The 23,075-nt window shown below is 41.1% G+C and overlaps 1 protein-coding gene across 3 annotated transcripts in view; it reads right to left on the bottom strand.

Annotated features, from left to right (window-relative positions):
• Nucleotides 1-6,589: 6,589 nt before the first annotated feature.
• The window catches only part of aifm1 (apoptosis inducing factor mitochondrion associated 1), a 65,241-nt gene continuing 48,755 nt past the window's right edge, over nucleotides 6,590-23,075 (bottom strand). For 2 of the 3 annotated variants that reach the window (XM_072270495.1, XM_072270497.1), the window contains 6 exons: nucleotides 14,619-14,707; nucleotides 14,366-14,506; nucleotides 11,713-11,855; nucleotides 11,457-11,581; nucleotides 10,525-10,721; nucleotides 6,591-8,285 (listed from right to left, as the gene is read on the bottom strand). In XM_072270495.1, the coding sequence (XP_072126596.1) occupies nucleotides 8,214-8,285; nucleotides 10,525-10,721; nucleotides 11,457-11,581; nucleotides 11,713-11,855; nucleotides 14,366-14,506; nucleotides 14,619-14,707 (767 nt within the window). In that variant the 3' untranslated portion in view covers nucleotides 6,591-8,213. Of the gene's footprint in view, nucleotides 8,286-10,524; nucleotides 10,722-11,456; nucleotides 11,582-11,712; nucleotides 11,856-14,365; nucleotides 14,507-14,618; nucleotides 14,708-23,075 lie in introns of all 3 variants that reach the window. The other variant, XM_072270496.1, reaches the window with a different exon arrangement.

Here is a 23,075-nt window from a genome sequence, read left to right as displayed (position 1 = left end):
GCACTGAGGAGTGTTGTAGAACACTGGAGAATGCAAACGCCTGTTAGTTTTCTCCTTGGAAATACTGTATATTACTGATCAAAATCTTGAAGCTCTCCCTAACAGTGTTGTGGTGGATAACCAACATCTCAAGAACTGCAGCACTTCTATAAGATAGCTCAAAACCATCTTCTCAAGTGCAACTAAGGATGGATAGCAATTAAATTTGCTTGCTCTGCATCCAAAGCCCACGTCCCTTGAATGATTTTGTTCTTAAATTAAAAAAGGGGGTACATGTATATTGTTCCCTTAAAATAACAGCACACAGGGTAAATGTATACGGCACATATGCTTTCATCAGTCATGGCACTGAGCATAAGATTTGGGATGCCATGTTACAGCTGCACAAGGTGTCCAGACCACACCAGGAATACTGTGTGCTTTTCTTGTTACCATTAACTACAAGAAGAATATGATTAAGCTACAGAGAGTGCAGAAAAGATTGCAGGTTGCCAGGCTTGAAAGGTTCGAGTTACAGTGCCTTGAAAAACTATTCAGCCCCCAAACCTTTGTTCACATAAATGAGTATTACAACCAGAAATTTGAATCAATTTAACTGAGAATTTTTATTTGTGAATTACATGCTCCTTTTTCACAGTAGACTCCCCTACCCCCCAAAAATAGAGAAAATTGTAAAGCATGAACAACTAAAAATTCAAAAACTGAAATATCAACAGTTTAAAAGTATTCATCCCCCTTTGCTCAGCATTCAGTTGAACCATCTCTTGCACCTATTACAGCCAGAAGTCTTTTTGGGCAAGTCTCTATTAGCTTTCCATAACATGATGGAGGAAGATTTTCTCATTCCTCCTTGCAAAATTATTGATACTGTGCCAAGTTAGTTGGGGAGCAGTGGTGGACAGCAACCTTGAGGTTTTGTCAGAGATGTTCAGTCGGGTTCGGCTCAGGACTCCAAATAGACATCAACTTTCTTCATTTGAAGCCACTCAACGGTTGCTCTAGCAGTGTGCTTTGGGTCATTGTCTTGCTGAGATGAACATCTCCCCAATTTAAGCTTTCTGGCAGAGGCCAGCAGAGGTTTTTATCCAGTATCTCTCTGTATTTAGCAGCATTCATCTTCTCACCAATCCTAACCAGATCTCCTAGACCCTGCAGCTGCAGCATGATGCAATCTCCACCATTCTTTTCAGTGGCGATGATATTACTGGCTGATGCACAATAGTAGATTTACACACATGTACCACTTAGTGTTGAGGTCAAAAAGTTCCACTTTAGTCTCATCCGACCACAAGACCTTCTTCCACATCTTTACAGTATCTTCTAAGCGACGCTTTGCAATGTCTTTACAGGCAAGAAGGTGTGTGTGCATTTTTTTTAGCCAAGGCTCCTTCCTTGCCACTCTTCTGTAAATACCCTTTTTGTGCAAGGCCTTGGAGATTGTGGACCCATGAACAGCTTCTACAGTTGCAGCCACTGACTTCTGCAGCTCACTCAGTGATTGTTGGTGTCATAGTAGCCTCTTTTACAAGTGCCATTCTTCTCTGGCAACTAAGTTTAGAGGAGCTGTCTGACCTAGGCCATGTGGCTGTAGTTTCATATTCCACCTCCCCCCACTTGTTTAGAATGGACTGCACTGAGCTCCAAGGTATGTTCCATGCCTTTGAGATGGCCTTTTAGCCTTACCCAGATTTGTGCTTCTCTATTATCATTCTGTGACTTGCCCAGAATGTTCTTTTGTCTTCATTTTGGTTTGGTCTGTTGAAAATCTACCATACTGTTGGACCTTACAGAGAGGGTATTCTTATGAATCCCACTTTGTACATCAACAAATAGGGCAAGTTGGTAAGGTACTATTGCACCCGAGGAAAGTTAGCACAGTAATTGCAAAGAGGATGAATACTTTTCAAACTCACAATTTTGGTTTTAAAGTTTTTAGTTTTTGACAGGTTTTGGAATGTTTTATTTTTGATTTGACATAATGCAATGTTTTGTAGATCAGCTCAAAAAATCCTACTTCAATATATTTTAAATTTAGAAAATGAGACAGTAAAATGTGAAAATACTTGTGGGGGCTGAATACTTTTTCAAGGTACCACATAAGGAGATAGTGGATGGGTAAAGATTGTTTTCCTTGGAGTAAAGGAGGCTTAAGGTTGACTTAGAGGTTTATGAAATCATGAGGAGCCAAGATATGGTGAACCTTTGGGGACCCGCTGAGAGCCAGATCAGAGGCATTCAAGTCTGGAGATCAAGAGTGGTACAAGAACTGCAGGTATGATCTCGGAAAGCCGTCACTTTCCAGAAAGTGGAGTTTCTGGACTAGACTGGAACCAATGAGCGATGCATGACAACTGTGGCAGGGTTTGAATGCCATAACCCCCGACAAAGTTAAATCTTGTGACATAGGGGACAGCAGAGCCTCACTTCCAGATGACCTCAATGCCTTCTATGCTCACTTTGACCACCAGAACAGGGAGGAAACATCACATATCCTCATGTTTCCCATTCTTTAGATTCAGTATCCAAAGATAACGTGCACACCCTCTTCTGAATCCAAGCAAAGTATCTGGTCTGGACTTTGTTCCTGGCTGAGTACTGACCTATGTCGACCAACTGATTGATATTCACGGATATCTTCAACTTCTCGCTCTGGCAATGTGTGGTATCCACCTGCTTCAAGCAGGCTTCAATCATATCGATGCCCAAGTGAGTGGTAACCTGTCAAAACGACCATCACCCAGTGGCACTTAACATCTCCTCCACAACCTCCATTAGCACAGGAGCACTGCAGGGATGTGTACTTGGTCCCCTTCTCTATTCGCTTTACACCTATGACTGTGTGGCCAAGTACAGCTCTAACACCATATGCAAGTTTGCTGATGACACCACTGTTGTGGGCTGTATCAAAGGGGATGATGAATCAGCATACAGGAGGGAGATTGTAAACTTGGCTGAGAGGTGTAATAACAACCTCCTCTCACTCAATGTCAATCACAGCAAGGAAATAATTGTAGACTTCAGGAGAGGGACATCAGAGGTCCATGAACCTGTAATCATTGGAGGATCAGAGGTGGAGAGGGTCAGTAACTTTAAATTCCTGGGCGTCACTACTTCAGAGGACCTGTCCTGGACACTTCATATAAATATTATAGCAAGGAACGCATGATGGTGCCTCTGCTTCCTCAGGGCTCTGTGGAGGTTTGGCATGTCATCGAAAACCTTGGCAAACTTCCAGAGATATGTGGTGGAAAGGGTGCTGACTGGCTGCATTACAGCCTGGCATGGAAACATCAATGCTTTGAGCGGAAAATCCTACAAAAGGTAATGGATTCGGCCCAGCACATCACGGGTAAAACCCTCCCATTCATTGAGCACATCAATATGAAATGTTGCCATAGAAAAGCAGCACTCATAATCAAAGATCCTCACCACTCAGACCATGCTCGCTTTTTGCTGCTGCCATCAGGTAGAAAGTACAGGTGCCTCAGGACTCACACCACCAGGTTCAGGAACAATTATCACCCCTCAACCATCAGGCTCTTGAACAAAATGGGATAGCTATACTCATTTAAGGACTCTGCCATTGTCATTTAATGCCTATTATTTTCTGTTTATAGTTAAGTTACTAAGTATGCCCACAGAAAAAGAATATTAGAGTTGTATATGGTGACATGAATGTACGAGGGGTGATTGATAAGTTCATGGCCTAAGGTAGAAGGAATCAATTTTAGAAAACCTAGCACATTTATTTTTCAACATAGTCTTCTCCTACATGTACGCACTTAGTCCAGCGGTCGTGGAGCATACGGATCCCTTCTTTGTAGAAGTGGTCCACAGCAGGGGTGAATGATAAGTTTGTGGCCTAAGGTAGAAGGAGATGAGTTATTAACTTCAAACTTTCTGCATAATCACTTAGAGTTGAACAGCACGTGATTGATAAGTTCGTGGCCTAAGGCAGAAGGAGATGTTACACAGCTCTCGTTACATGCATGTGCAGTTCAACTCTTTGAGTGAAAATGCAGAAAGTTTGAAGTTTCTCCTCATCTCCTTCTACTTTAGCCCACGAACTTATCAATCACACCTCGTAGACCACTTTTGGAGGTCCAAGACGCCAACTTCTACAAAGAAGGGATCCGCATGCTCCATGACTGCTGGACTAAGTGTGTAAATGTAGGAAAAATAAATGTGCCAGGTTTTCTAAAATTGACTCCTTCTGCCTTAGGCCACGAATTTATCAATCACCCCTCATACTCTGATAATAAATTTTACTTTGAATGGTCAGCCTTTTTCCCCTAGTCAAAAGGGGTATAAAATGAGAGGGCGCAAGTTTCTTCACACAGAAGGTGGTGGGTATCTTGAATGTACTTCCAGTCTAAATTGGTAGAGGTGGTAACGATTATAATGTTGTATCTGGATAGGAAAGAGTTACAGTTATATGGGCCAAAAGCAGGCAAATGTGACTAACTCAGGTAGGCACCCAAGTCAACATGGATGAATTAGGTCTGAGAGGCCTGTTCCCATGCTACATGACTCCTCTAAGAATGAAGACAGACTTGTAAAACTCAGGAGCTAAGCTGACAATGATGACAGGGCTCCTATGGATCAGAAGCCCAGCCCTATGGAGCACCTGGAGCCAAGTCCCACACTAAGGCTATCCTAGACACTTCCCACTTACAAGTTGGAGCAGCCCACTCCTACTCAGGACCTTCAGATCTGTCCTTAAGCACTTTCTTCCAGTCCGGGTGGCTCGACTTTGGGTCTTCAAGGACTGACCAGATGAAGCCACTTACCTCAGAAGCATGGTAAGGAGAGTGGGCTACGTGTAAGCCCAAAAAAGCATGAGTTAAAGATTCAGCAGCAATGTCCAGCCTCTGTTATGTATCAGGCAATCTTTACCGAGTTTGTGCTAGCTATGCCACACAATTAGAACTACTTTTAAATAATGAAACGATATCAATGTGGAATTATACAGCACATCACTGACTTAGTGGAACATCCAGGATCTTTTGCCAGAGTGTTGTCAAGTATCAAGCCACAGTAGGAGGCATCAGAGCGGCTGATTTAAAGCTACTAGTTAAATTTTAGAAAGCATCTTAGAGGAAGGTGATATTTAAGCAGGGAACTCCAGCACCCTAGGGTCCAGCCAGTTCAAGGTGTAGATACCAAGGGAGAACTGATTAAAATTAGAGATATGTAAGATACCTGAATTTGAGGAGCATACACCTTGAAAGGTCATAGTACTAAGAAAAAATGCGCAAAAATGGCAGGACCAAGGAGGAATTTAAAAACAAAGATGTATTTCTTTTTAATGTGAGACTTTACTAATCTAAGTTCACTCTCAGTCCAGCAAGCACAGAGGTAATTGGTGAAGCTACGAATCAGTAGATGACCAGTGGAGAATTTGATTTTTTGATTTGTGAAAATGAGTGGTTAAAAAAAAAACTTTGATGGAATAGATGAAGTGAGCACAAGGGCCAGAATCAGCAGCGATCTCAGTGATGGGAGCAAACATGTGGCTGATATGTCAGGCTCAAATACAAGTTGTGAATAATCTGGCTCATTCTAAATGGCTGTAGAAAAGATGGAGTTAGATCAGTGCTCAGAAACAACTTCATTCACATCTGTATATAGTTGGACAAAATTTTCTCTTGTCCTAGATATTTCAACAAGGACTATGGTAAACTGGGCGGTGAAGCAGTCAAGAGGTGGTGGTAAGCTGCAGATTCTCAGCTACGCCTGTTTGACCTGGAATCTGAACATTTTGGAAAATTAGTCACAAAAATTCAGCCCTATCAGCCTATTGTCTCCATGAAACATGCCAGTTACCATGCCAGAAAAATGTCCAGAACCTTTAACCAAAAACATCACACATCACCAGCAAGGTACCTTTTATAGTCATGTACCAGTCAGCTGAGTACTGCCACAGCAACAACCTTGCACTCAACGTCAGCAAGACCACAGAGCTGATTGTGAATTTCAAAAAGGGTAAGATGAGAGAACCCGAACCAATCCCCAGACTGAGAATGAGCAATTTCAAGTTCATGAGTGTCAATATCTGAAGAACTAACATGGACGCAACATATTGATGGAACTAAAGAGAGCAAGACAGTGGCTATATTAGGAGCAAGAGGAGACTTGGTTTGTCAACTAAAACACTCAAAAACTTCTATAAATGTACTGTGGAGGGCATTCTGACTGGGGCATCACCATCTGGTAGGGGGGTGGGGAGGTAACTACTATACAAGATCGAGGTAAGTTTCAGAACCTTGTAACATTAGTCAGCTCTGTCATGGGTACTAGCCTCCATAGTATCCAAAACATCGTCAAGGAGCGGTGCCTTAGGAAAGTGGCGTCCATTATTTTAAGAACCCCTACCACCCAGGGCATGCTCTTCTTCTCATTGTTACCATCAGAAAGCAGGTACAAAAGCCTGAAGGACACTTAGCAATTCAGGAACAGTTTCTTCCCCTCTGCCACCTGATTTCTAAATGGACATCGAACAATGAACACTACCTCACTAGCTCTTATTTCTGTTATGTTTGCACTACATATTTTAACTATTTAACAGAGACACACACACACTTACTGTGATTCAGTGTTTTCCCCTCTATATTTATCATGCATTTCATTGCACTGCTGCCGCAAGTTAACAAATTTCACAACATACATTAGTGATATTAAACCTGATTCTGAACATAATCAACATATGGAACAAATGAAAAACTGTCTCCATTATCAACATTTTCTTTAATGAGTAAAGATCCTCATTTAAATACTATCCTATAAACCTTGAAAATGCTGATCGCTCAACTTGGTATCCTGTGAATGGAGTTCTGCAGTTTACCTGAACAATTTGGCAATAAGTGCCTAAAAATTTATTGAATAAGATGATTTCCAAGCAGCTAGCTCCAAGATCTTGTGGTATTCAGGCTCCACTTTAAGTATGAATGCATCAAGTGAAACTTTCTGCCCTAGTGCAGGAGCACAAGCACAGGTGAATTCAGGGCAACTGGAGTTCCACACCCTCACCAAAACTCCAGAGACCACAAAAGTTCCCAGGTTCAAATTTTGGCAGATCTGCCTTTAAAGAGAGAGGGGTGAGTGATTTTAAGGGCAAATTGGGGATAGTGGGAATCAATTTTTTTCTGGACTTCAAACACAAGTATATTTACATTATTCTGTTTAGCATGATGGCATAAAATGGAGACAAACCGTTTCCTTCCAAACTGACTTGTTCCCACACCTCCATGATTTAGTTTTTGCTGAAACAAAAATTACCTGTTGCAGATGCTGAAAACAAAAATAGAGAATACCAGAAACAGGGTAAGCTGAATCCGTGGAAAAGGAAAGAGTTCGGTCCCGCTTGTGGCCACACAGTTTAGATTGAAAGAACTGTTAATGAAGACATTTTTGCTGCAGGAATTTCTAGTGAAAATATAAAGGTGCTCTAATGTCACTCAGTTGTTTCTGCTTTCAAGAACACAACCAAGTATGAGATTGCCCGCTTTCTTCAATAATCAAAGCAAGTAATGTCATTTGAATGCCACCAATTTCAAAATCCAGAATAAGAAACATCAAAATTGAAAACGATAAATATCAGAGACTGAGAGAGATCATTGCAAATAAAAGTAAGTGCTCAATGGAGCCAATTCCAGAGAAATATGGTAACTTGATGAAAATTATCAGTACGTTTTCCTGCTTCTTTCCTACATGCTATTCAGTTTTTCCAAATTTATAGCTTTTGCAGCTGGCTGAATCAATTTCAGAGAAACAAACATCATGCTCATGGGTGACACCATTATTTCTAGATGTAAATCAGAGAATATATCTTCCAACAATATGAAACAATTCATGTTGAACTATTCAGTAAGCCAATTCTTCCTGACAATCAGTCCAAATTTTATCTCCACTTAATATCAGTAAATAGCAATTGGTTAGCCCCAGCATCTGAAAACACAACTGAATAAAATCCACAGTATTTTTAAATTAAGAATTTTTAAACGTTGCTTTTACATTATTTTAATATTTAGTTCAGAAAATCTTAATCACTGTGCACATGGTACAAATCGGTCAAATTTTACATAATGTGAAAATTCACAAAATATTACTTACATTCTGAGAATTCAAGCTCCTGATTTCCTGCACAAAAAGTGTTTACAGTTTTATTTAAAAAAAATCTAGACTCTTATATACACAGTTAAACTCTGGTCATTTTAATCTTCATGAATGTTGAACAGCTTTGCAATTTCATTGAGATCATCATGTTCTTCACCATCCTTAATGACCTATGAAAGCAATAAGAGATAAAATGCTTTAGAAATATAAAAAGACATCTGTTGTAAAATCTGTTTTCCAACACACTTTCAAAGTCTCTTTCTCTTGATTCCATCCTTAAATTTATATATTCTGAGCATGTTTGTGCAAGCTCATTGTAGATAACAGATTTGCAAAGTTGCAAATAGATTCTACTGGAAACTTGATTTGTAACAGTACAATTCTGGGGATATGATAGGATCTTGAGGATACAATAGGGCCTTCTGAGAGACTCCTGGATAGGTACATGGAACACAGAAAAATAGAGGGCTATGGGTAACCCCAAGTAACTTCTAAGGTAAGGACATGTTTGGCACAGCTTTGTGGGCCGAAGGGCCTGTAGTGTGCTGTAGGTTTTCTATGTTTCTAACCCTAGTATGATACTGAGGCAGATGAAGAGCCAACAGAAATGCACTAATACAAGCAGTAAGAGTAGAACTGTGAAGAAAATCTGTAGAGATATGAAATATGGAAGACATTGCAGGAAGATGTGTTTGACTATAAAGGTCAAGTGTATAGCTGCACTCAATTGTTCTTATCTTGAATGAGTGTCGATTTTGTGATGTGGGAAAAGAGAAAACTGAATTCCAGGAATTAGAATTTGTTCATCCATCTCCATTACATTATGAAGCCAAGCAATGAGAAGGACCTTAATACAAATTTACAAATTTTGTATTTAATCCACAAAAATAGTTACAGAAAAGACCAAATATGCCCAGAGCAGGGCACACCCATGGAGGGAGTTAGCAAATTTAATATTTCAGGTCAATGTCCTTTCGTCTTTTTGACTAATTTTATTTTATTTAGAGCTACAGCCTTCTGACCAAACGAGCTGCACCACCCAGCAACCCATCTATTTAACCGATAGCCTAACCACAAGACAATTAGTAATGACTGTGACGCCAAACAAATCTATCGGACGATTGATGCTAATGAGAGAGATAAGAGAGACAATGGAGAAACGTTCAAAATGCTAATAAAAGAGGAGAGAGGGATTAACGGAAAAGAAACACAATTCAGAATATTGACAGACCGGTTGCTTTGAACCTGAACTGTTTGAAGTTTGATGGACAGGCGATACCCCAGCAGGGGGATAAAAAGAACAGGTTCGCTAAGGCACGGGACACCACGAGACCACGAGATAATGAGACCCTGGAAAGAGTGGTGTGCCCCCACAAGTTGGTCGGAGTTTGGAGGTCCAGTTCGCAGGAACCGACCATAGGCTCACAGGGTGTAAAGGTACGATTGGTGGGAACCTGGTGTGTGTGTCCGCCCTTGCCTGGGTGCCGGGTTCACAACGGAAGAACAATCGTATCCTGATCGGAGGGGTCACAGTCGGTGACCACAGCGGAATAGAAGACATCAAAAGGGGTCTGCCCAAAACCAACTGTGAAGACATCAAAGGTCTGACTGAACCAAATTGTATCCCCCCCCCTCCAATGGCACCACAGTGATTACTGTGAACTGTACTAAGCTGAACTGAACTCTGCGTCACTTAAGACTGATCATTTTACCCCTAGACTGCGATAGAGCTTGGTTGATCCCTATTACCCTAGTTCTGTGTACATGTGTGTATTATCATTGCTAACCTGTTGCATTTATATCCTTATGATTAGGGTACTGTGTTACTTATTTCTTTAATAAAACTTTATTAGTTCCTAGTAATCCAGACTCCAACGAGTGGTCCATTTCTGCTGGTTTGGCAACCCAGTTACAGGGTACGTAACATGACCCATTAATATACAAACTGGTATGTGGAAGAATACCAGAGCACCAGGAGGAAACCCATACGCTCATCATGGGAAGGACATACAAGCTTCTTATAGAGGACATCGGAACTGAACTCCACACTCCGTTGTCCTGAGTTCTAAGTGTCATGCTAACCACTACACTACTGGGGTACTTCACCTGCTTGCCAGGAAAAAGTCAATATTAAGATGGTTTTATAGACAGCTATGCAAAAGCACAAGCCCTCATGATTACTCAAAAGGAATGAAATCTTGCTAAGTAACTAAGGTAAAATTTGAACGTTATAATTGTTATTACTGACTTTTAATTTAGTTGCACTGTATAGTCAGAAAATAGATGTAATTCAGATGATTTTTAAAAAATATAATCAATACTAATAAAAACAAAGCACAATGAACGAACCCAAAAATATAACAAATATTCAAATCATGTTCCTATGTAATTCTTAATTGCAACACTAACCTTTCTGGCGATAGGCATTCTGTTAAAAATATTCCACAAAAGAATTCCCACAATTACTTTCTCTCTCAAGTAGAAGATGACACCTTTTCCATAGTCCTCGCCTTCCACAGGGGGATGAGCAACCGCACTGGCACTGACAGGCACACTTACAGAAGTGGCAGTTTTTTCAGTTTCACTTTCTGATCGGATTCCCGTACCTATAAACAAGAATAAAATACACATGATTAACAGCATGTGGAAATATTAATAAACATAACCAATGCCTTATATATTCATTACATTTCATCAACAGGTGAAAGCTACTACTGTTGTTATTTCCATATAAAATCTTAGACTGGCTACAGTTTGAGGATATGGATCTTGTTGATTTTTTTCTATCCTATAGGACTATAACTATTACAACACCATCTAACATCAGCAACAAACATCACAGATCTTATCACATAACTTTTGATTTGAGTATCATATTTTTATGAATTGTGCAGAGTTTAAGTCTCACAGTGGCATTACACAACCAATAGAAGACTGATGGATGTTTCATTGCAAATTTTCCTTTCAAATAAAGCTCGTTCAGACTATTAAGAAACAGATAAACCATTAATGGCTATTTTCTATGATGACTGTTAGTTAAAGCTAAACTGAACATTTTGAATGTAATTTAGTTTAAAATGTGAAGATCTTTCCAAATACTATGCTTTAATGTATAAAAATTCAAACGGAGGCTTAAATGTAAAGCATGCTAATAAAAGAGCTTTGATTACAAAAAAACAAAGCCTGCAAATATTTAAATCAGACGACATCTGCAAAGAGAGAAAGAATGAACATTTCAAGCCAATGATTTTTTAATAGAATGAGCTATAAAAGATGGGTCTTTACTATACACCAAGAGTATCAAACATTCTTCTTAATTAAGCTAATATAGTGTAACTTACCAGACATTTCTGTCACTGCTTTGGGGGTGTCTTTTGTAGTTCCCTTGGCAAACACTCCCACAGTGGGTAAACTACTGTCGACAATGCCAATTGCTTCATATCCCACATCAGGGCCCAAGTCACTCCTGTAACAGTAAGAATTAGTTAAACTCAATGGACATTTATCATTGTACAGTGTTAGTCAATCGCTGTCAGTTATCCTATTGTCATGTTTAGATATGTGCCAAATCAAAGAGGATACTGAGTAAATTCATACCAAAACATGGACTGATGCCAATAAGGCTTTGCAGCTCCAGTCATGTTTTCTCCAGCTAATCTGCCACTCACTACAGCATGATCATGGTGTTCCACACGCCTCCTGCCCAGCTTAAGGTCATAAAAACAAGCAGCATCTCCAGCCTGTGGGGTCACAAAGCAAATACTAAATTCACTAGGTAAATTAATGTTATTTTTGTATTTTGTAAAATATATTCTACAGCAATTTTTGTAGTAAAAACAATTACCTTTTATACTTCATGTAGTAATTCTACTGCACAAAACATGGGAAAATGCTGGGTACTTTGGACCGGTGAGTCTCACATCAGTTGTAAGGAAATTGCTGGAGAAAATTCTTAGGGATAGGATATATGACCATTTGGAAACCCAAGGACGAATTAGGGAGAGCCAGCATGGCTTTGTGCAAGGCAGGTCATGTCAAACCAACTTGATTCGAGTTTTTTGACAAGGTGATGTGAGAGATTGATGAGGGTAGGGCAGTGGACGTTATCTACATGGATTTTGGTAAGACGTTTGACAAAGACCATCATGGGAGGCTAACCCAGAAGATTAAGATGCATGGGGTTCACAGCATATTGACTGTTTAAATTCAGAACTGGCTTGCGCACAGAAGACCGAGGGTAGTAGTTGAAGGGACTTATTCGAGCCAGAGCTCTGTAATTACTGGTGTTCTGCAGAGATCTATGCTGCGACCTCCTCTGGGGTGGTGTGTGTGTGTGTGTGTGTGTGATCAAAGATTATATATATATATATATATAAATAAACACACAGAGAGATCTTGGGATCCAAGTTCAAAGCTCCTTGAAAGTGGCTACACAGGTCAATAAGGTGGTTAAGAAAGCTTATGGGATGCTTGCTTTTATTAGTCGAGGCACTGAGTTCAAAAGTCTGGAGGTTATATTGCTAATTTATAAAACTCTGGTTAGGCATCATCTGGAGTATTGCATACAGTTCCAGTAGCCACACTATAGGAAGGATATTGAGACTTTGGAGAGGGTGCTTAAGAGGTTTACCAGGATGCAGCCTGGTTTAGAGCACATGTGCTATCACAAGAGGCTGGATAAACTTGAGTTGTTCTCTCTGGAGCACCAGAGCCTCCGATGGAGGTCTATGTGAACTAGTGGAGTGGTGCTGCAGCAATAACCTGGCACGCAACATCAGTAAAGCGAAAGAGCAGATTGTAGACTTCAGAAGTGTAAGACGAAGGAACAAATACCGATCCTCACAGAAGGATCAGAAGTGGAGAGAGTGAGCAGTTTTAAATTCCTGGGTGTTAAGATCTCTGAGGGTCTAACCTGGTCCCAACATATTGATGTAGTTATAAAGAAGGCATGACAGCGGCTATACTTCACGAGGAGTTAGAGATTTGGTATGTCAAGAAATGTACTCAAAAACTTCTATAGCTGTACCATGGAGAGCATTCTGACCGGCTGCATCACTGTCTGGTATGGCGGGGGGTAAGGGTTACTGCACAGGACTGAAAGAAGCTGCAGAGGGTTGTAAATTTAGTCGGGTCCATCTTGGGTACTAGCCCACAAGGTACCCAGGACATCATCAAGGAGCGGTGTCTCAGAAAGGCAGTGTTCATTATTAAGGTCCTCCAGCACCCAGGGCATGCCCTTTTCTCATTTTCACCATCAGGTAGGAGGTACAGAAGCCTGAAGGCACACACTCAGCGATTCAGGAACAGCTTCTTCCCTTCTACCATCCGATTCCTAAATGGACATTGAACCTTTTGACACTACCTCACTTCTTTAATATATAGTATTACTGGTTTTTTTTGCATGATTTTTAATCTATTCAATATACGTATAGTTATTTATTTATTATTCTTATTTTGTTTTTTTTCTATATTATGTATTGCATTGAACTGCTGCTGCTAAGTTAACAAATTTCACGACAAATGCCAGTGATAATGGTAGAGTCCATGGTTGTGACAAAACGTATTCAAATTTACACTATATCATCGGCTGAAGACATTGATATTTTTTTCAAAATTGTAGATTTTCTATGTTTCTATTGGGTAACCCTAGGTAATTTCTCAGCTAAGGACATGTTCGGCACAGCTTTGTGGGCCAAAGGGCCTGCATTGTGCTGTAGGTTTTCTATGTTTCTATAATAAACCCAATTCTGATGAGATTATGAGAGGCATAGATAGACTGAACAGAGAGCATCTGTTTCTCAGGTTTGAAATGTCTAATACCAGAAGGCATGCATTGAAGGTAGAGGGGTGAGGTTCAAGGGGGATAAGAGGGGTAAGTCTTTTAGTCAGGGCCGTAGATGCCTGGAATGCGATGCCTGGTATGGTGGTAGGGGCAAATACATTTGAGGATTTTTAGAGACGTTTGGATGGATACATGAATGTAAGGAAGATGGAGGGGTATGGACATTGTGCAGATAGGACAGATTAGTGTTTGGGTGTTCTTATTTTGCTTTTTAGCTGATTCGGCACAACATTGTGCTGTACTGTTCTATGATCTATGTTCCATCACATTTTATCCAAGTTACAGACAAAAAGAATGCAGACAATGATAAAGAATACCACTGTGGATCTGGTCTTGTATTCAGAAACTTAAAGCATGGATCTTCACTTTTCCAAAAAGATATTTTTGGGTAATGACCCATGTACTTACCACCCATATATTTGAACGTGCTTGTAGTTCTGCATTCACTCTGAATCCACCAAAGTCAGAATCCACCTCCAACCTTGCTGACTTTGCTAACTCCACACTAGGTTCAAGTCCCACTGCAGCAATGACATGATCAGTTTTCATCTGCAAACAATACAAAATAGATGAAATCAGCCTGGATTAACTGGGAATTTAGTTTAAAAGACTAAAATACTTAAATACTTCATATTCATGAGTTTATATTAAGAATACTTACTGTTTGGCCATCCTTCAGCTGCAGAACAACTTTATTATCTTTATACTTTGCAGATTTCACAACGGTAGTGGGCATGACATTAACCCCCTCTAAAACAGGAAAAGGTTATATCTTAATACAGAACTCAAACTTAAAAACCCAGATATAATCTGCTATTCCACAAAGTGCCCAAGTGTGAAACCACTGAACTTGGACTGGGGAATCTGCACTTAAATCCACAAGCCCATCCTCTTGAATAGAAATTATACCCACATAATGAACAAGTAGCATAGCTTACATTATTTAGATTTGTAGGTATGTTTAAACTTAAGTGTTTAAGGTGGTAATATTTTTAGAGTTTTCAATAGTTTTTATTGTTCATTTCATTTTTAACTGTTTTGCAATTTTTCTAAATGTTCCAAGATTTCTAGAAGCATTTCAAAATCTTTATATCTCCGACCAATGGCAAAGCTAAGAACAAAGCTTAGCCATCAGTCAGGAGTTTGCAAAGGGGTTTCACCATCAGGCCACTGTTTTTCATTATGGCATAAGAGGACTTGGTGCTGCAATGCTCAGATTTACCTATTGGATGCAGATAAAGTGTAGGTCTGCAATCTTTATATGATCCTCACAATCCCTTGTCATCCAACAAACCCTGGATTGAGAGTTTGATTTAAAAAAACATTTACCAGATGTAAAGATCTGAAAATTGTAGCAGGGACATTTTAATAAATCAAGAGGGAGCATGAAATATCGGTAACACACAAGATTAAGGAAAACCCCAAAGTACTGCATAAGTATATTAAAGGCAAGAGGGTGATCACAGGAAGATAAGGCCCATTAGGAATTAATGGTGCAATTTGTGCAGGAACCAGAGAATGCAAATGAAGTCTTAACCAAATAGTTTACCTGCATTCATGAAGGTGGACACTGTAGTCGAAAATGTCAGGTGGGGAAATTGGAATTCTTGGTCAAATCCCTATTAAATTTAATAATGCATCAGATGTCTCAGTGTTTCAGATCCCCAGTGTTTGATGAGATATATCCCAAGTTGCAAAGTCAGGTATGGTAGGAGCTTACAAGTCCCTGGCAAGTTTTTTTGAATGTGCTCACTGGCCACAGGTAAGGTATCAATGACTAAAGGACCAAAAGATGTGGTACCTTTATTTGTGAAGGATAGCAGGAATAAGCCAGGCATGCGAATCCAATTTCAGTGGTAGACAAGTTATTGAAAAAACTCTGAGGGTCATGATTAATCTGCACTTGGCAAAGGAATATAGGTAGTCTAGATTGGTTAGGGAGATACCTGAATCTAACCAATCTAATTACATTTTTTGAAGAGGTAACAAAAGTAGTGAAAAGGAGGGGTGAAAAGGGTCACGTTTTGTCACCCTGCAACCTTATCCTTCAATCCCTTTGAATTATGGAAGACAGCACGTGAAAAAATGCCTCTCTCCAGCAGACTTCATCATGACTCCAGTTTAATTGTACATATGTTTTTTTTTTGTGTTCTATCGTTTGAGCAGCAGTGAACCATCTGATTGGCCTATCAGAGTTCTCTTTGGGAACTAGTTGACTTGATCAGCATTTCTGGCTATTGTTCACAATTACACTTAATAATAAAAAAAAAGAGGAGCTGGGTGATTGCTTATGGATCTACATGTAACGGTGCAAGCAAGTAATCAAAATATGGTAAAAATGTGGTATTCTGCAGAGATTTGGGTTCTCAACTATGAATTAATTAATTATTTCAATTAAGGAAGCATGAATGATAAATATGACTTTAATGACACTATGAAATACAACGACAGTGTATGTTACAGATGGGAACAATCAATGGCAAAGCAGCATTGATAGGCTAGATATTCCGGCAAAAATGTGATAAGCAGAATTTAACTTGTGAAAATGTGGATAAATGTACCAAGACAATTCATAATTTTCCGAATACTGAACTGCGGAAGAACAGACAGATTAAGGTACCAATGCAGAAATCACGAAAATCTTGTTGTGATCAGATATGATATAATAATAGATAGATAGATAGATAAATAAATAGATAGAGATGGAATACAAAAATTCACATTTACCAAGAGGGTCAGTATGCGAGTAGTGAGATCATCATCCCTCAAGCTTATTGTTTTCCTTAATGGAGATTCAATGACACTAGAAACTTCCATTTTAATCTGGCCTATGAACCTTGTCCAGTTCTGCCTAACTTTATTGGGGTCTATGTTTTCCCTTAATCTCAACTGGGAATTCATTCTGGGTTTAGTCCATAACTTGAGATGGGATTTGGTATTGCTCTCTGGGGGGAGACAAAGAAAAAAGTTACAAATTAGAGTCCCAACCATTGTGATGTGCGATGTGTGGGTGAGGGAGACAGTAAGGGCTGGGGCTGATTATGGACTAGACTGCAGTGTTAAAAGTTTATAAGAGGCTGAGAAATGAGGTTGCTTTATTAAGGAAAGTTAGGGTAGTTAGGGATCAGTTTATCAGCAGCCATGCATTTTATTCTTAGCACAGCATTTCAAAATGCATATTTTGGCCTTAGTTCTTCTGTACAGTAATAGATGTAAAAGCACTAAAAGTTGACACCTTCCAACGGAAACACGAGGAATTCTGCAGATGCTGGAAATTCAAGCAGCACACATCAAAGTTGCTGGTGAACGCAGCAGGCCAGGCAGCATCTCTAGGAAGAGGTGCAGTCGACGTTTCAGGCCGAGACCCTTCGTCAGGACTAACTGAAGGAAGAGTGAGTAAGGGATTTGAAAGTTGGAGGGGGAGGGGGAGATCCAAAATGATAGGAGAAGACAGGAGGGGGAGGGACGGAGCCAAGAGCTGAACAGGTGATTGGCAAAAGGGATATGAGAGGATCATGGGATAGGAGGCCTAGGCAGAAAGAAAAGGGGGAGGGGGGGAAACCCAGAGGATGGGTAAGGGGTATAGTGAGAGGGCCAGAGGGAGAAAAGGGAGAGGGAGAGGGAGAGGGAGAGGGAGAGGGAGAGGGAGAGAGAGAAAGAAAGAAAGAATGTGTGTATATAAATAAATAACAGATGGGGTACGAGGGGGAGGTGGGGCATTAGCGGAAGTTTGAGAAGTCAATATTCACGCCATCAGGTTGGAGACTATCCAGACGGAATATAAGGTGTTGTTCCTCCAACCTGAGTGTGACTTCACCTTTACATTAGAGGAAACCGTGGATAAACATACCAGAATAGGAATGGGACGTGGAATTAAAATGTGTGGCCACGGGGAGATCCTGCTTTCTCTGGCGGACAGAGCGTAGGTGTTCAGCGAAACGATCTCCCAGTCTGCGTCAGGTCTCGCCAATATATAGGAGGCCACATCGGGAGCACCGGATGCAGTATATCAGCCCAGCCGGCTCACAGGTGAAGTGTCGCCTCTCCTGGAAGGGCTATCTGGGGCCCTGAATGGTAGTGAGGGAGGAAGTGTAAGGACATGTGTAGCACTTGTTCCGCTTACAAGGATAAGTGCCAGGAGGGAGATCGGTGGGGAGGGATGGGGGGGGACGAATGGAGAAAGGAGTCGCGTAGGGAGCGATCTCTGCGGAAAGCGGGGGTGGGGGTGGGGGAGGGAAAGATGTGCTTCGTGGTGGGATCCCATTGGAGGTGGTGGAAGTTATGGAGAATAATATGTTGGACCTGGAGGCTGGTGGGGTGGTAGGTGAGGACAAGGGGAACCCTATTCCTAGTGGGGTGGCGGGATGATGGAGTGAGAGCAGATGTGCCTGAAATGGAGGAGATGCGTTTGAGAGCAGAGTTGATGGTGGAGGAAGGGAAGACCTTTTCTTTAAAAAAGGACATCTCCCTCGTCCTAGAATGAAAAGCCTCATCCTGAGAGCAGATGCGGCAGAGACGGAGGAATTGCGATAAGGGGATGGCATTTTTGCAAGAGACAGGGTGAGAAAAGGAATAGTCCAGATAGCTGTGAGAGTCAGTAGGCTTATAGTAGACATCAGCAGATAAGCTGTCTCCAGAGACAGAGACAGAAAGATCTAGAAAGGGGAGGGAGGTGTCGGAAATGGACCAGGTAAACTTGAGGGCAGGGTGAAAGTTGGAGGCAAAGTTAATGAAGTCAACGAGCTCAGCATGCGTGCAGGAAGCAGCGCCAATGCAGTCGTCAATGTAGCGAAGGAAAAGTGGGGGACAGATACCAGAATAGGTTTGGAACATAGATTGTTCCACAAAGCCAACAAAAAGGCAGGCATAGCTTGGACCCGTACGGGTGCCCATAGCTACACCTTTAGTTTGGAGGAAGTGGGAGGAGCCAAAGGAGAAATTATTAAGAGTAATTTAAGCCTGGTTTATACTTCTGTGTCAATGCGTCGCCGTAAACCCTACGCAAAGCTGACGCGGAACCCTACGCAAGAGTTTGCGTTGCTGCGACCTGCACCTCTCCCAAAATGTAACTGCGCGTCGCGGCAACGCAGAATGCAACAACTGTGATTGGTCTGCTTGGTAGCATCGCATGTCATCCTACAACGCAATAGCTTCCCACTGGGTGACTGAAGGGTAGGGAAGGAACTCTGGCTACAATGCTTTCCAAAAAGCTTTACAGACCTCCAAAATTATGGAGGGCACATTTCGCACGAAAAAAGATGCTCGCGTCTTGTTTACCCCGGGACTACCATGACCATGAAGCCCTGCGCAGGCAGGTGATTGTGCATGCGTGACATACGTGAATTGCCGATCGACGCAGACACACCAACGCACAAGTATAAATGCTCACAACGCGCATAGGCCACTTGTGTAGGTTACGGTGTCCAGTTAACGCAGAAGTATAAACCAGGCTTAAGGACTAATTCCGCTAGATGGAGCAGAGTGGTGGTAGAGGGGAACTGGTTAGGTCTGGAATCCAAAAAGAAGCGGAGAGCTTTGAGACCTTCCTGATGGGGGATGGAAGTATATAGGGACTGGACATCCATGGTGAAAATGAAGCGGTGGAGGCCAGGGAACTTAAAATCATCGAAAAGTTCAAGAGCGTGAGAAGTGTCACGAACGTAGGTCGGAAGGGAATGAACAAGGGGGGATAAAACCGTGTCGAGGTATGCAGAAATGAGTTCAGTGGGGCAGGAGCAAGCTGAGACAATAGGTCTGCCAGGACAGGCAGGTTTAACATAGAACCATAGAAACTACAGCACAGAAACAGGCCCTTCGGCCCTTCTTGGCTGTGCCGTACCATTTTCTGCCTAGTCCCACTGACCTGCACACGGACCATATCCCTCCATACACCTCCCATCCATGTATCTGTCCAATTTATTCTTAAATGTTAAAAAAGAACCCGCATTTACTACTTCGTCTGGCAGCTCATTCCATACTCCCACCACTCTCTGTGTGAAGAAGCCCCCCCAATGTTCCCTTAAACTTTTCCCCCCTCACCCTTAACCCATGCCCTCTGGTTTTTTTCTCCCCTTGCCTCAGTGGAAAAAGCCTGCTTGCATTCACTCTATCTATACCCATCATAATTTTATATACCTCTATCAAATCTCCCCTCATTCTTCTACGCTCCAGGGAATAAAGTCCTAACCTATTCAACTTTTCTCTGTAACTGAGTTTCTCAAGTCCTGGCAACATCCTGGTAAACCTTCTCTGTGTTTGTGGATCTTGGGTAGGAGTTAGAAACACGAAGTGCGGGGTGTGGGAACTGTAAGGTTGGTAGCAGTGGATGGGAGATCCCCTGAGCGGATAAACCAATGGCTTTCTTTTGTTCAAAAGTAGGTTTAAGAACTGTACAATTGAGTATTTAAGGTAATTAAAAGCATTGCACAGTGTAATTTGAATGGACAGAAAAAAAAATCAACATTCAGAGATAGGGGTGACCAGAGCAACGGGTCATAAAAAATTAAAGCCACACCCGTCAAAAATCACATCATAATATCATTCTTACAAAAGTGGTTGTGTAAATTTAAATTCTCCCAAAGAAAAGGACCAATGATGATAGGTCAATCAAATTACCATAAAGTGATAATTTAGTATAAGGTATTAAGTACCATTGAACTTAGGCACATAGATCGGATTTAGATTCTGATTAACCACAATCTGATTTATTAAAAATTCTTCAATAGATACTTCCAGTTTTATTTTTGTATACAATTGTTGACAACATCAAATAAATATGCCTCACTTCTGAGTTGAATGAACTCTACCAGAAGGGTACTTCTGAATTATATCCAAATAAGCTATACAACTGAAACTCCACTGAATAACATGCAATTCAATGATAAGCATCCATTAAAGCTGATAATTTTCCTAATAAAATTTTTAAAATCTTTATTGAAAAATAAAGGAAAAAGATGCAATACTGTTTTCTACTATGATAAGTTACTGTGACTATCCATGATTTTAATTAATCTTAAAACTTTATTCTCTATTTATATCGGTTCAGAACTTCAGAAAGATTCTCAAAATACAAACATTAGGACTGAAGGATTACACATTAAGAACAGCCAGCTATCCTGAAGTATTGCAGAAGTTTACTGATTTTACTTTTAAGTCATCCAATTGTAGCGGTTACTTGAAAACAAACCAAAACTGGAGACTCAGCTAGGGTACTCGACAAAGTATGACAGAGAAAAAAGTATGTTCAACCCCTTACAGGTGTCCCCCGCTTTTCGAACGTTCGCTTTATGAAACCTCACTGTTACGAAAGACCTACATTAGTACCCTGTTTTCGCTTTCAGAAGGTGTTTTCACTGTTACGAAGAAAGGCAGCGCGCGCCCCGAGCAGCAGCTCTGCCCCGGGTTCGGAACGGCATTGCTTAAACACGTTGCATTGAGCAGTCGTTAGCAAGATGAGTTCTAAGGTGTCGGAAAAGACTGAAAGAGTAAGGGTGTTACACTTAGCGTAAAACTAGACATAATTAAGCGTTTCGATCGTGGTGAATGAGGCAAGGACAAAGTGAGTTTGGCTTGTGGAGGTTGACAAAGATGATGTTGAAGAGGTTTTGGCATCCCATGACCAAGAACTGATAGATGAAGAGCTGATGCAATTGGAAGAGGAAAGGATAACAAACGAAACCGAATGCAGTAGCGAAATGAACGTGAAGCAACTGCGTGAGATTTTCGCTGCAATGATAAAGTACAAATTTAATTTTGAAAGGGTACGTAGGTTTAGGGGATATTTGCAGGATGGTTTGAGTGCTTACAAACAACTGTATGATAGAAAAATAAGCGAGGCTCAGCAGTCAAGCAAGCCTTCCACATCAGCCACAGCAGACGACGAACCTCGACCTTCGACATCTTAGAAGATGAGCTGCCTGCCCTGATCGACGATGAGATGACACCCGCATGTCCCACCACCCCAACACCTGGCCCCCGGACAGATACTGTACCGATTCGCGAAGAACGCAGCGGTAGTCGGGAAGCACACAGCACATCTTTAAGAAAAAAGCCGAAATAAACATGCTAATTAACTAGGTGCCCCCTAGCATGTAATTGTCGGCCCAGATCTGAGGTGATGCAATCGGCAATCGCCTCTGATCTGCGCTGACATTTACGTGCCGGGCAGCACCTAATTAATTAGCATGCTTATTTCCGCTTTTTTCTTAACGATGTGCTGTGTCCCTCCCAGCTACCACTGCGTTCTTCACGGCAATGTATCAGGTCGGCGGACTGGAGGGTGGGGGCCACTGCACCACCCAGCCTGTGACGACTCCGTCTAACACACCATCATCGGTGTGCTCGGCGCTATTTTCCCAATTCTGGTAAGTGATACTACACTGTACATACATTATTTCTACTTTATATAGGCTGTGTATTTTTACATGTTATTTGGTAGATTTGGCAGCTTCATAGTTTAAAGGTTACTGGAGAGCGCTTGCGCCGCGATTCTGCCATGAGCGTTTGCGTGAGATTTTCGCTACGGAGAACAGTGCAGGCAATCGTTGTAGAGAAGTATTTCTACTTTATATAGGCTGTGTATTTATCATATCATTCTTGCTTTTACTATATGTTACTGTTATTTTAGGTTTTATGTGTTATTTGGCATGATTTGGTAGGTTATTTTTGGGTCTGCAAACGCTCACAAAATTTTCCCATATAAATAAATGGTAATTGCTTCTTCGCTTTACGACGTTTCCGCTATCGAACCGTTTCATAGGAACACTGTACCTTCAGATGGCGGGGGAAACCTGTATTGTGAAACCAGCTAAGACAAATGAACTTGTAGCGATAAAACACAAATGAAATTATATTAGCGAAACAATGGTCTAATGGTGATATTAGCTTCCGAATACTATTTAGCGTTCCAGTCAGCCATCTAGTTAGTGTTCCAATAACATCTCATTTAGTAAATTTAAGTGGTCTAATAACATTCCAATTAACAGTCAACAAAAAATATCATTCCCTGTGGCTTACTTTCCACTAAACACCTAACTAAACAAGGAATATGTAACTACAAACAACAGGAATTCTGCAGATGCTGGAAATTCAAGCAACACACATCAAAGTTGCTGGTGAA

This window comes from Mobula birostris, chromosome 10, assembly GCF_030028105.1.
Source record: "Mobula birostris isolate sMobBir1 chromosome 10, sMobBir1.hap1, whole genome shotgun sequence".
In the NCBI taxonomy this organism is placed as follows: Eukaryota; Metazoa; Chordata; class Chondrichthyes; order Myliobatiformes; family Myliobatidae; genus Mobula; species Mobula birostris.
This window is presented reverse-complemented; position numbering and strand designations above follow the sequence as displayed.